Source organism: Tachypleus tridentatus, chromosome 5, assembly GCF_004210375.1.
Source record: "Tachypleus tridentatus isolate NWPU-2018 chromosome 5, ASM421037v1, whole genome shotgun sequence".
In the NCBI taxonomy this organism is placed as follows: Eukaryota; Metazoa; Arthropoda; class Merostomata; order Xiphosura; family Limulidae; genus Tachypleus; species Tachypleus tridentatus.
This window is the reverse complement of record NC_134829.1, coordinates 14,530,556-14,545,010: the sequence shown is the minus strand read 5'-3', so window position 1 is coordinate 14,545,010 and position 14,455 is coordinate 14,530,556. Positions and strand designations below refer to the sequence as shown.

The 14,455-nt window shown below is 29.4% G+C and overlaps 1 protein-coding gene across 2 annotated transcripts in view; it reads right to left on the bottom strand.

Moving 5' to 3' along the window:
* The window catches only part of LOC143250578 (centrosomal protein of 83 kDa-like), a 32,714-nt gene extending 18,670 nt beyond the window's left edge, over positions 1 to 14,044 (bottom strand). For both annotated transcript variants that reach the window (XM_076501356.1, XM_076501358.1), the window contains exons 1-6: positions 13,887 to 14,044; positions 13,141 to 13,336; positions 11,418 to 11,577; positions 8,728 to 8,878; positions 5,237 to 5,458; positions 426 to 674 (exon numbers count right to left, since the gene is read on the bottom strand). In XM_076501356.1, coding sequence (XP_076357471.1) covers positions 426 to 674; positions 5,237 to 5,458; positions 8,728 to 8,878; positions 11,418 to 11,577; positions 13,141 to 13,168 — 810 coding nt within the window. In that variant the 5' untranslated portion in view covers positions 13,169 to 13,336; positions 13,887 to 14,044. The remainder of the gene's footprint in view (positions 1 to 425; positions 675 to 5,236; positions 5,459 to 8,727; positions 8,879 to 11,417; positions 11,578 to 13,140; positions 13,337 to 13,886) is intronic.
* Between the last annotated feature and the right edge of the window lie 411 nt (positions 14,045 to 14,455).

The following is a 14,455-nucleotide window of genomic DNA, read 5'->3' as shown; positions in this document are numbered from 1 at the left end:
GCTTTTTCTTATGTAGATAATGCTCTGTATGATTTATTTTATGTAAGAGTGTTGCTGCAGAATTATTTTAGATACAGAAAGAAAATATCACTACTAAGAAAAACTGATTGTGGTTTATAAAAGTATTTGTCCATGTTGTAAACACGGTTACATTGGATATACCACAAAATGGCTGTAGTCACGTGTTAATGAATACACAAAATTTAATATCACCACACAGGTTGAGCATACTGGAGCATGATTCATATGGGTGTAGCATGGTCAATTTGATTAACATCCTAGCTTAGGCTAATTATAAATAGAGCTTCAGTATAAGGGTACTTACCCACAAGTTAACTAAGCCAAGTTAGCACAAAATTTGATATTTAATTTATATCCTGCAGTTACTAAAACATTCTACACAGTCCCAAGAACTAAACACTTACTTCCAAGGTACATATGGTAGCATACTGCTCTGTCAGCTGCCTTGCCTGTGCTCTGCTATTGTTTTCAGCTTCTAAAGAACTCTTTTCCCTTTGGGCTTGTACTTCTTCCATTTCAGTAAGAAGAGCTTTGACTCTCAATCTGAATTGCGAGTTTTCTTTTTGGAGTGCTCTTATCTGCAATCCTGTTTGCTCCCCTTGAGTTGTCTGCTTTTCTCGCAGTTGATCCACTTCTTCTTGTAACTTGTTTATCTGTCCATTGAATATGTTAATTAAAAAGATAAAATATCAAACAAGTCATGCATAAATTGCAACGAGTTTTTGTTTTTATTTTGTGAATTACATCTGTTCAATCTTTGCTGTTACTATGTTGAGAAAAAATTGTTTTTTTAAATTTCTAAAGTTTAACAAAGCAATGTTTTCAGTTCCTGTGTAACAATAATTATTATCTCTCTCTCAATTTGTTTGAGATTACAATATAGGTGGCAGAGAAAAAAAATTACACATTCAATTTTACATGCACATAACAAAGTGAAAGTCTTACTGATCACTTCTTTAATTAAATATTTATAATTTGGTATTAGAAAAATTTTATACAAAGTAATCTGTTTTTGTTATACCTTTGACTTTTTTCTTTCACTAGAAAGAACATTCTGTATTCTTAGCTTAATATACATATTTATGAATAACCTAAATTTTCTTGTGACATATGGGTTTATGACTGAAAATATTGTTAGAAGTGATGGTAACCAACTGATGAAATAATGTTTTCTAACCTTTATCAGTAGATACAAAAAAATATATATTTAATTAGCTATAATGATTACCAAGTTGATTTTTTTTTTTTGTTCAGCTACAAGTTCACAACTTATCCTCATCATAAATTATTATATTAGACAGAGTAACTTTTAATCTTACTCTGTTGTCACACACAATTTCAATCAAACAGTTTTTTTCTAAACGATTATCCTAATATGAATGTTTAGATTGAGAATAATTTATTTATTAACAATTAACAGGCTATACTGCACAGATACAGACAATGTGTACATGCTGTTAACATGTAAAGTATATCTTGAGGAAATTCTATATAAATTAACAACCTTTAATGTAAAAGATGCTGACAACAGCAGGGCTCAAATTATGTACTAACATACTTGCAACTTGCAGATGTATTTTCCATAATGCAAGTCAGAATTTCTGCTAATTGTAATTTTTCATGACAGCATGTTTGCAAATGATGAGCCTAGAACAAGTGACAGAAGATAAAAGCTGGTATAGTATAACTGCCAGTCAATAGATCTGAATAACCCTTATTCCCAAAAGAAAGCTTAATAAATGTACTTCAAACAAGGTATTGTCTACATTTTAAACCAAAACATCATTCACAATCATCTTCTTGCAAATAAATGCCAATAAATTCCCTAATGGGACATTTGTACCTGTGGCTTGAATTATGACATCACAAAAATGAGGTGTACATGAAGTGGTAATGTTAACTTCAGAATTATGCTTGACATCCCACAAACAAGTTAAAGATTTGGTAGCAAAATACTGGTAAATTAATGCTTTCAAAATACAGGAAAATGTTGTGGAAAGAAATGCCAGTTAAACAACACTGGAACAAAAGAAAGACATCTGAACTCAAGTATAGCCAAACAAGAAGTGATAGTTTGGTAGTGATACATTGAATGGGTCACATGCATCAAATGATGATGGTGCTCTCCTGTCAGTGGGGAAGCTGATGCATGTTGATTAGCATGAGAGACATGCTGCATGTTGGTATAAGGTATGTGAACTTGTAAGATGCATTATAAAAAAGTTCTCAATGATCTTTGTTACTGACCTATTACTTAAGATACAAACATTTCACTTTAATTATAAAACATTTTCACTTTAACATTTTCATTGCAAAATTAATTTTCAAATTGATTCTCAAAACATGTCAGTTGTCCACCAAAAATAAAAGTATAAATTTGACCCTTGTTTATTTTCAATATCTGACAGCAACACGCTTCAAAAATCATACTGGATAAGGAAAAATAATGAGATTGCAAGGTCAGTAAGAACAAAATTAGAAAATGTGAAGTTAGTGTGGAATGATTACTTGTAACATGATATAATTTATTATAAAGTAAGTTTCAGAGTTTAAAAAAAGTCAAGAAGAAGAATATGTCTTGCCAAGTGTTCTAAAGTAATTGAACACATTTATCTGAAATTTGATGAAAGGAATATCATTTAAAGATCAAGATACAACTGCAGCAACTGAAAAGAGTAATGCAAGTGAATTTATTACAGACCCTACAGTAAGAAAAAGAATTTGTCAGTTTGATTCTAAAGTAATTATCAAGCTGTGTGGTATTTTGACAAGAGTTTAGGACTTTAAGATACAACTGTGATATTTATACTGTAAATATTTTTTTGTACATATGTTTGACTTATTTTCAATATATTGTTTTAAAACAAGTGGACTGTGTGCTTGTAGTTTACTGTTCAAATTTATCACCAATAAGTCACAGACACCTTCTATAGAATACCAGCTCCCCTCCACGTGTATGTACAACCCTGACATCCCTCAAAAATGAATATTTTATATCACCCACTGATTATTGTATTTTAGTTTCATCTTTCCATCTTTTACGAGTATGTTAATGATATTACATATTAATTACAGGTATAAAATGTTTTCAACCACCCTTTTCTACCACAAGAGAAAGAAAATATACAATAAATTGTTTATTATGAGCTTCTTCTCTCACAAGAAAAGGCTTTATGAATTATGTTTATAGTATTTTACTACCACTTCATTACAAGTGCAGCTTTTTATATAACATACACATATTTGTGTTTTATTATTATCTTTCTTCCACAAGAACAAGTGTTCAAGATAACACTCGTGAATTAGTTGCATGTTGTTTGGCCATAATATTTCATTACCACAAGAACAAGATCCAAAACATCACATATAGATTGCAGTATATACAGTGTTTCTTCAACTTTCTCCATTACAAAAACAAAGCTCTGTGATGTTACTCATGGATTACAGTTATTGTCTTTCTACCACCTTTCTCAACACGAACAAAGTTTTTTTGATGTAACACAAAACACTGATACGTTTTTATTATGACCTTTCTTCACCATAAAATCAATTTAATGATATCACATGTGAATTAGTTATAGGTTATTTTCCTACTGAATTTCTTCACCACAAGAACATGTTTTTGTTGCGTTTCATGTGGATCAGTTAAGTATTTGACAGTTTCTAGTTGGTTATTCCTTTTGCACACATCCTAAGATTTAACAGAATTATACTGAAAATTTAATTAATTAAATATTACTACCTATGTATGGCAATTAAATCAGCATCATAATTCATAACTTTATATTAAGTTTTCTTTTGAACTTAGATGTGTTCTGCCAACTGGCAAAATAATGCAAAAAGTATCCATTCATCCATGTAATGGTGTATGCACAGGCCCAAAGTAGGAAGGTGAAAAGAAAAAGCTCACACAACTATGACGTATGGTGCAGATGCTAGGCCAAAGGACAAAATCCTGAACTGCAGAGCCTGGCTCGTATATAAAACATAGAATGTCAGGATGAATTTGCTATGACAATGCAAAGATGTACATTGACACCATTGAATTTGGTCATCCACAGACTAGTGAAAAAAGTCAACATATGTTGAGAAAAGACTATTTCAAATTGAAGGATCTAAAAATTGACCAATATGAAAAAGACTGATGATCAGACAACTATCTCCCAACTTCTTTGGCACAACAAATAAATGTTCCTTGATCAACAAATCTCTGATAACCTTGGAACAAAGATCAACACTGCATATCTGATGGAGTGAAAAAAAAGTGTAAAAAAAAGGCACCAGAAAAAAAACAAAGACTAAATTCTCTACAGAATGTCGTGGATAATCAGCAAAAGCAGCCTCAGAATCCATGTTGGTTTTCCTTAACATGTTATATTTCAATAAATTATTTTCTAAAGATTCTTATGTTATTATTTATTTTACAATAAATATTGTAATACTGTTTTTCAATATATTCTTTCCAAGTAAAATAGTTTCATAACATGACATTAACTTACACAACCAATACTCTAAAATAAAGATTATAATTGAGATAGAATTTATTATGGCAAATATACGCAATGTTTTGTGTAATACTACTAACACATTTCTACTGAGCTCAAATTTCATAAAATGAAATATGCTTTGATACTTAATAATTGTGTACTACATCACATCTCTACAAAATCATTTTTATACACTACTATTTCTTATTTTTCTCAAAGTATCAATGTAAAATTTTAGTTTGTAGAGAGAGAAGAGTGAAAAGCAGATGCAAAAACCAATAAAACATCGGGGCCTAATATCAAAAGTCTTATCACTAAATGCAAGTAAAATGTTTAAACTCTCAGAAATCAGCAGGTTTGGGTTACTTGAAGTTTCTGTTGTTTTTTTCCAAAAGTCCATACCCATTTTGGGAGTTACACTGTTAATTTATAACTCATATTCAGGATAATTCCTACACAGTTGTGTTAGTTTAAGTACCTAATTTATGATAAGATTTATATCAATTAATATACACGATGATGATATGGTTCATCCTATTTGTTTCTTAAGGTTATCTATATTAGGACAAATTTAGGACAATCTTACTGCACTATTAACCTATAATAATGAATGAACAAAAAGTGAACTCATTGCATTTCTAACTAATGAAACTGATGTTGAGAATAAGTCTATAAACAGCAATGACATAAATAATTAGAATATCAGATCATGGTTTCTAACCCCATACCTCTCCCTCATGTTTGAAGTTTATTTCTTCCAAAGTCCTTTGGTGCTCTGTCGTCAAATACTCTGCTTGTGTTTTCAACATCGTGTGTTCATATCGAAGCTTATTAAACTCTTCCCTGTAGTGATCAGCTTCCTGCTCTAACTCTTGACATCGACCTTTGAAGTTACGTTCAAATTTCTCCTGTACATGACGTTGTACAACTTCTGGAGCCTGGCTGGCTAACTAGACACAAAACAATAATTATAGATATCTAAAGTTCTTAGAAACATTTCTAAAAATTACACACACACAAACACACTTGATGTATCAACACATTTGCACATAACAAAAATTTCTTAAAATTTTAAAACAAAAATATTTTGAATATCATAACTAACTTAAAATCATGAATTATTCATTCAAAGTATACTTTTTCATCCTCATGTTCATGTGGAAATTCTCACTTTTATATTTTCTTCCTTGGTATAGGTTTCAAAATATTCACATATTACATACACCAACTGGAGACATTTACAGGCCAGCATTTAAAATAACAACTTCCCACTTTCTTTATTTTGTTACACCCACTACAGAAGCTACAACAAACTGCATGCTTTTTAAATCATTTACTTACTCACAGTTACAAGCCAATGATACATATTTATAACACACATAAGACATTTTGCAAATGTGATTATGAGATTGCATTTTATAGAAATAGACTGACATCATTTCCCAAGGCAGTTTTATTCAGTAAAGACCAAAATTGGTGTTCCAACAAGTGACAAAATTATTAAACATTCTCATAGATCAATTAGAAATTCAGGTATGTTATAGTAGTTTTTTTTAGCATTCTATATCACTGTTTTAATTATTGTTTGTTTTCAAATGCATAATTAAGAGCTATGTTAATTATTTTCTGGACAACCATCTTAGAAAATTATATGATTATTGAAGCCTGGCTTCCAAGAATCAATGGGTATTCGATCTGGAAGTGCAAAGTTTTTTAAATTTTAATGTATATACTTTTAAACAAAAATATATGCATAAAGTTAAAATGTAAAAATTAAACTTTTAGTTAAATAACAATAATGATATGAAAAAGTAAAACTCTCTTTGTTAACCTGAAGATGACCTTAGAAGGTTGAAATGTTGTTCTGTACTTGATTTTTATTAAAGTTTTAATGCCCATGCCAGCTGTTTTTAAAATACATTTTTACTTCAAGTGGGTTTCTCATCATCATGAAAAAAAAAACAACTTTGATATTCGTTCAGGAGGTTCTGTAAATAAAATATGAAAACATAAAATGAAAAAGTACTTTATGATTAACACAAAAATGACCTTGCACACAGAATAGTCAATGGCAACTCTTGGTAGAAATACTTTATTAAAAATTCTGCTTTTTTTTATTTTAATGTTTACTGAAAGCCTACCTGATTTCATACAGGTACATGAAGTAAATTCAGCATTATAGGATTCATAATAAAACATTAATTCTCCAATATAGGTTTGATTCAAAGAGCTGACTCTATGCAAGTGGAGTTAATATCTAAATGGGTCTTTCATGGATATGGCCTCATTAATTCTTTGGTAGAGAAGACTTATAAGCATCACCTCATTAATTCGTGAGGATTGTATACGTAAGGGATCTCAAAAAGTACGTAGTGATGAACCAACATTATTCCTATAAATATTTGGGGGAATTATATGTGATTTAAATCATACCAATTCCTTGGTGAAGTAGCAATGACACTATACAATCACATTGATATCTTGATGGATATGACAAAACAATGTGGAATTACAAAGATTTCTTTCTTGGTGGATCTGGAATGTCAATTTGACATGAGCGTGTGTTGTTTCATTGGGGGGGGGGGAATTTTTTATGATTATCTAGTATCTCATTAACACACTTGAAACCAGCCTTTTAACCTCAAAGTTACCATCAGAGATTCCTTTCCATGATATAACTTTTACTACTGTATGTCTTTCTTCACAAAATTGGGTTAGCTTTCAGCAGACATTACAGTCTTTCATATAGAAAAGATAAATTTTCATCAAGTATTTCCACTTGTTTAAAAATAAAACTATATTTTACTCATTTCCTCTACCCTAACAATATGCAATTCATCAATTTGACCAATTTCATAACCACCATACAAAAACAAATTTAAATTACACTTTTTTTACTCTTTATAGAATGACTAAATTGTAACTGGATACTACAACTGTTTAAAGCTTAAAACAGAATGCATTTGTTTATGCTTAATTTTATTGTTTTATTGTCCTTTGACTTCAGTCTAACTAACAATCCCACAACACAAATTCTAACTCATTTGGTGAATGTTTAGTTCATGTTACTACACTGAATAATATAATACAAGACCTGTTTGTAAGCATACTTCAAAAATAATTTTTATTAGTAGTATTATTTTTGTTATCTATTCCAATCTATTTAGTTTTTATATTTTAATTATTTTTACAATAATGAATAAAGAATATAACAGTAACTTATAATCTCTTGTTGCTTTTTTGCTGTTGGTTACAGAAGACATTTCAGCCTATTATATATATAAATGATACAAAGTACACCAAAGTTTTTGTTGACTTAAATAATGCCCCCATAAATACAAAATAATAACATGCACAAAGCAAACAATGTCTAATAACTTTCACAATTTAATTGCCTTTACAATTATGGTATAAAAGCCTTTAAATCTTTCCTTAAGCTTGTAAATATTACAACAGTGAGACAAACAATAAAACTAACAGATGAAATGACAATATTCTTTACATAAAATAACATGTACCATTTAACAGATTAAATCGCTGGCTTTTTATGGATTATAAAAAACAAAGTATAAATATAATAAAAGAACAAATGGCAATTTGTGAAAGAGAGGATGTGACATGTTATGCGCCAAGCAAGTTCAACTTTATACATTTATGACCAGAAAAGAACAAAATTGAAGACTATTAAAATTATTCCTTGCCTTATTAATAGTTATATTATAATGAGTATTTACATTGAATTTCATACTTCTTAAGAGGGATGGTAAATAAGTTAAAGAAAGGAAAAGAGCTAGAAAACAAATGTTGCAATTCTCATGCTGGGAGATTGAGGATTTTTAAAATAGTTCTTTATAAAATTAAGAACTTAAAACTTAAATATTATTAACATTTTAATTTATTAACTATGCTTTAACATCAAGTTTAAATATTATGATAATGAAGTAGTTTAATCATGTTTTTAAAGTTACTCTCTTAAAATATAATGGCATACAAATTTTGATCTAAAAAAGTGCAGTAAACTTGCTACCAGTTAAAATTCAAGTAAATCTTGTAATATATGATTAGGCTTAGCTAATAAGTAAATACATGATAAAATATATATGTAGCTAAATTACTGATGAACCCACACAAACTCAGTTTTGTCACTCTGTTTAAATTATTTTCTTCACTCAAAAATAACTATTTATGTCCACTACTACATTAAGATTACTACATTGACCTTGGCTTTTAGTTCTTCTATTTGTGCCTGTTTCTGCTGTAGAACATCTTGAGCCTGGCTTAGAGCTGTCTGGCTTTTTTCCTTTTGCTGACTATATTCTTCAAGAGTTTGTTTCAACTCCAGTTGTAATGACAAAAATTCATCTTGCAGCCTAAGAAACAAGTTTGAACAGCAATAAAATTCGCATTTTAAAGTTACATACCTTACATATCAACAACTTTCAAACTTCTCTGTGTTGGGCATTTTCAGGTGTTAAACTTTTGGAACACTACGAATTTCACATTCCATGTAATATATTAAAATATTAATGGGTTTTTAAGTCCTTTACAGTCAGTAATTTGGTAATCCAAAATAATTTTAGGTATTTGAATGATGTTAGAGCTCATGTCTACATCATTATTTCTCATCATATATCAGACCAAGTACTTAATAATTTCATATATATTACAGATTTCCTTTCAATTTCACCAAAGAAACTGAAAAAAAAATCTACGATATGTAATCATCAGAAAATTGTCTAAATTCTGGTATGATTTACATCTTGTGGTGTTGTATTTTATACAATGGAGTTTTATGTATTAGGTATTTCACAATTTAAAACCTTATGCTGGGAATTCAAAACTATGAAAAGTAGTTAAAGACATAGATAGCAATACATATTTCACTTTAAGCAACTTTATGAGAGTAATTAAGGTTACAGTCTTTGGTATAATTACTACTATAAAAATACAATGAATACTGTGAGGAACATATAAAGTATTCACTTTTAAAGAGGGACAAAGAGAAGTATTTGAACAAAGCAAGGATGGATAAGGTTAGAATTTGTATACTTTCCTTTATCAACAGTCTACTGAGTGATTTACACTTCATATAGTGGAATTATTAGTTAGACAGTTCAAAGGGCAATAAAACAATAAAAATTAAGTATAAGCAGGTGTTTACTGTCACCAGTTTTACGCTTTACTAAGGGTAAACAATTTAGTTTCCTATTACAATCCCCAGCTATTCTAGAACTAAAAAGGTTAATTTAAGATATGTTTTGCATTTTTTGTGGTGGTATTCATGAACAAAACTTTAGTACCAATACTTAATTAAAAATTCTGATTTTTTTTTTATAAAGGCCTTATAATATTTATTGAAAGTTATTAAAATTTTTTAATGATAGAAAAAGTTATATAATGGAAAATCTGAAGGTTATTTTGTGATTATACAATCATTCCCATGAATTAATCCCATATGGAAAAATTATTAAATGCAAGAACTTGTGGAATTTTGTCTTAATTCTGAGTTTAAATTTCTTTATATCTGTTCTACATTTCAAAGTTCAAACTGTTCTGAGCCTGTAATGACAAAGATTTTGACTTGTGAAGGTTTACATAGAATACTGAATTCAAGGTTTCAACTTTCAATAGCACTAGTTTGCACAATTTACTGATTAGCTCAAAATAACTAATATTATTTGACTGAAAATAACTTTGCATGTAGTTTACATAGATATTATATTGAACAATATTATTTTCATGTATTAAACTTTTAACAAATGTCCATAGTTTATGTACACGTACTAAACGATACTTGGTATGCTCACACCGCTACATGCAACGAGGTTGCATTGCAAAAGCACCTTATTGTGGCCAATTAAAAATACTACAGTTGACTTTCACAAACCCAACCTTTTATTTAACAGTCACCATTCCAAGCAGGTTAACATCCAATCTTTTTAACATCAAGTTGTTGATTTATTAAACAATCATAATAAACATGATAAAAAAACTGCAAAACATAGCATAATAACACTAACAGTTTGATTAAAAGATAAATATGAACCTTAAAAAATAAACTTTTAAGTGTGTTACAAGCCACAAAATCATTAATTAAACAAACTTTGAGGGTGGAGTTAACTGGCATTTCTTTTTATTATCATGAAATGAAAAAAGAAAAGAGCAAAATAACAAGAAAATAAAGTTAAAACAGCCCAGAAAATGGAGAACTTTTCCAGACAACATAGTCAAAATTGCAATTTTAAAATGATCATAAAATTCTGAGGATTTGTGTCTGAAAAATACAAAAACACCCCTGAAATATTTTTGCTGTTCTATTTTAGTACTAAATGTGCTATTTCGATATTCAAATTCTGCAGTTAGTGTTCCACAGAAATTGTCAATATATCAGGATATTTTGTTATCCCAAAGTATGCATTAGGTGTCAAAATTATTTGTTAGTTCATGTTTCATCATTCTTGAACCTCAACATTCAATGTAGTCACTATATGTAATCCCCCAAACTTCATAATCTGTTGCTCCAACACATGAAAAGAACTGCTATATGTAATGTTTTGGTGATGTGTATGTGAGCATGGGCATATACATTTATACTGTTTTTTTTTTTTTAAAACAACTCTTGTTTAAAAGATTAAATATTCCACACAAATGATATGTAATGTGTAATTACTACTCAAATATTGTCAATGATGAACCTTTGAATGTTTAGAATAAACCTTCAAACACAGCTCTAAGTAAAATCACTAAGTTGAGTTTTGTCTTGCATTAAATTTAGTTTTACCTTTCAATGTGGAAAATAATGTGTGAAGCCCTTTCAAGAACTGTAGTTTATGAAGTGGTTTAATCAATCAAATATCTCATCAGCTACAGGATTTGATGGTCTACAAAATGGTTCTGCTTAAAAGTTACCTTGTGTGTTCAGATTTTAAAGCTTGATAATTCATCTTATGTTGCTCACTACGTAGTCTCTCATCTGTAAGCATGCTCCATAACTCCAGTTCCTGTGGTAAAAGTCTTCCGGGTAGTCTTTGTGATGGTGTTTGAGATTGCTCCATTCCACTAGGAATGTCTAGGGTTAAATAGTACATTAAATATAAGCTAATTAATCTGCTAATTAAACTAATCAAGTAGGCAGTTTTCTAACTTAAGAAAATAATACACTGTAAGTGCACTGTTACATGAATTGATGTATATTATACAGTAACTCGTACCTATATTTGTTTGTCTATGACAAAGAAAAAAATCCTAGCTATCCACTATCTAACCATCATGAAATTGGATTCTTGGGTATATTCAGAGAGATTCTAAAACCCCTTAATTTATTCATATTAATTTCTATGAATGACAGCCACTTCATCATTCTCTCTTGCCAATACCTATTACTAAATTGACTATCATAAGCAGTGCTAGATCAAGATGAATATAGGGCCTAAGTACCTTCTGTTCATAAGTCCTACCAGCCATACAAGTTAAACCAAAGATTAACTGAAGAAAAATTTTCACAGACTCAGTTTTTGTAGGCCCTAGGCACTATGCCTGATAAATAATCCAGCATGATCATAAGCACAAGACACCTCAAGGTAAGCTTGTCAAACTTTGTTTTCAAACCACGTTTTTGCAAAATTGAAGACATTTGAGAATTAAAAAAATGCAAAAAACTATCTACACACAAAACACCATTTATTTTGAAGTGAAACTACTTTTATTTTCAAATTCAATGTATAACATATAAATAAATTTTTGCTAATAAACTAAATAATCTGACAAATTAATTAATACTATACATCATTGTTAAAAAGTATACTATGGTAAGAAATTAATTGTCACTTTTTAACTGAACTAACAGACTATTTGTTAATGAATATAAAAAAACTTTTCATAAAAAGTGTCAACATTTTGTTCATCCTTTACACAAGAAACAAAAGTTCCATGACTCAATTATGCTACACTTTAGTGTATGAACATGGATAGAAGGATAAAGACAGATAAACATACATTCAAAGCAAAAAAAACAAGCATTTTGAGCAATCCAAAATCACTTACAATTTTCTGATTATTAGTTCCAAAATGATACAAATTACAATGTTCATAGGTCAGGGATAAAAATAATATTTAATTTGTATGTGAATTTGTACTGCAATAAACGGAAAGATAACTAGGCAACAAAATATTAAAAGTGGTTACGTTATAAACTTCTTGCACCTTCTTACCTCAAAAAAACTAAAATCAAAAGAAATTGTGTTCTCAAATAAGACTGTCAGGGTTTATTGAAGGGTTAATCAACATTTTTACCAACTGTCCAAGGTCTTTACTATAACACATCAAGAGTGAAAACAAGTTTCTTAGCTTTGACACAAACTATTTTCTGTCATTACACTAAAACAGTTTAAAACTGCATTGACACCAACAAAACAAGCTTCATCACTTTGCATTTGGTGATATATTTCTAAATTGTATTCAAGTGATGTTACTCAGTTCTGAAATACAAAAATTTTCTTTACATCAATGACAATACAAAAACAAGACTAAAATTTCTCCTCTTTGCATATAGATGACTTTGAATATATTACTGCATCCTCTACAAATTTTTTAAAGATTCTAAGAAAATACTTAAAGAAAAAAATAGTCCTACCTTGAGCATTAAATCCACCACTAGCCATTGTCAAAATATTTTACAACTCAACCATTTATTTCCACACAAAACTTCTAGTAAAGATGACAGAATCTGTTGGATACTGTAAATGGACTGCACTCTAGCTCTTAAGTACTTAACCTGATGATTTCTATCCAAGAAGATCTGTTTTTGTGTCTTGGAAGACATTTCTATACTGATATTCAAGAAAAATAAATACAGTAAGAATCAAAAGAAAAATTTCATCATATAAATACATCTAATCTATTGGCAACACCATGCATGGTTCAATTTCCCAAGCCGATACCTAAAACCTTAAATACTAAAACTATACTCCTACAGAATATTTTTGAACAATACAGGAGAATTCTGTATATTGTTCCACAGCTTTAGTTAAAACTGCCGAAAACTGTTGTGTTCAATCATTACATTTACAAAACAATTATTTATTATCTGCATTCTCTCTTCAGTCTCATTTTTCTACAATGTCAACTTGTTTATTCCCAATTTATCGTTATAAATAAAATCTGTAAGAACAAAAATAAAATACAAACTCTAAATATACAATCACATCCCAAACCAATGCACTATTATTACGATTATTATTATTACATATTGTAGTATTAATAATATTACTAACAAAACTTAGTAATATTAATAGCAACTAATATTATAGCCATATAGCTTTAAAAATACTGTTGTAACGTTAATGACAGACACTGAAATAAGCCTAAGACTCAAATCACCGAAATCATCGTTAAGCTGTTCAAGCATTCCATCTTCGCACCACACTCATTTGTAATCACACTTTAAGTACAATAGATTCTTCATTGCATTTTTGAAAGTGGAGCGTTCGCTATCTACATAAATTTCTCAACAGACGGCTACCACATGATATTATCAACTGGAATAGATCGATAGTAAAACAAACAAAAAAAAATTAAGAATTTTGTTCTATACTGATGCAATATTTATTAGCCCAGTAAATATTATTAAATGTTAAAATTACATCAAATTGATGAAACTAAGTTTAATTTCTCAACTCATAAATTCTTGTATAGAATTGCTATTTCGTTTATAAATGATTTACAATACATTAATTTTTAGTTATTATTTTTCATCGTTTATATACTAATTCATTTATTGTTTTCTTAGTTCAGTTATATTATTAGTTACTTTAAAAAATCTGTTTCACCTATCTGAATGTATTGAGTGCATTACGAAATTCTCCGGCAAGACAGCGGTTCGAAGTCCCTCGGTTGACTCAGCAGATAGCCCCATGCGGCCTTGCTATAAAAAACACACAGACCATTAA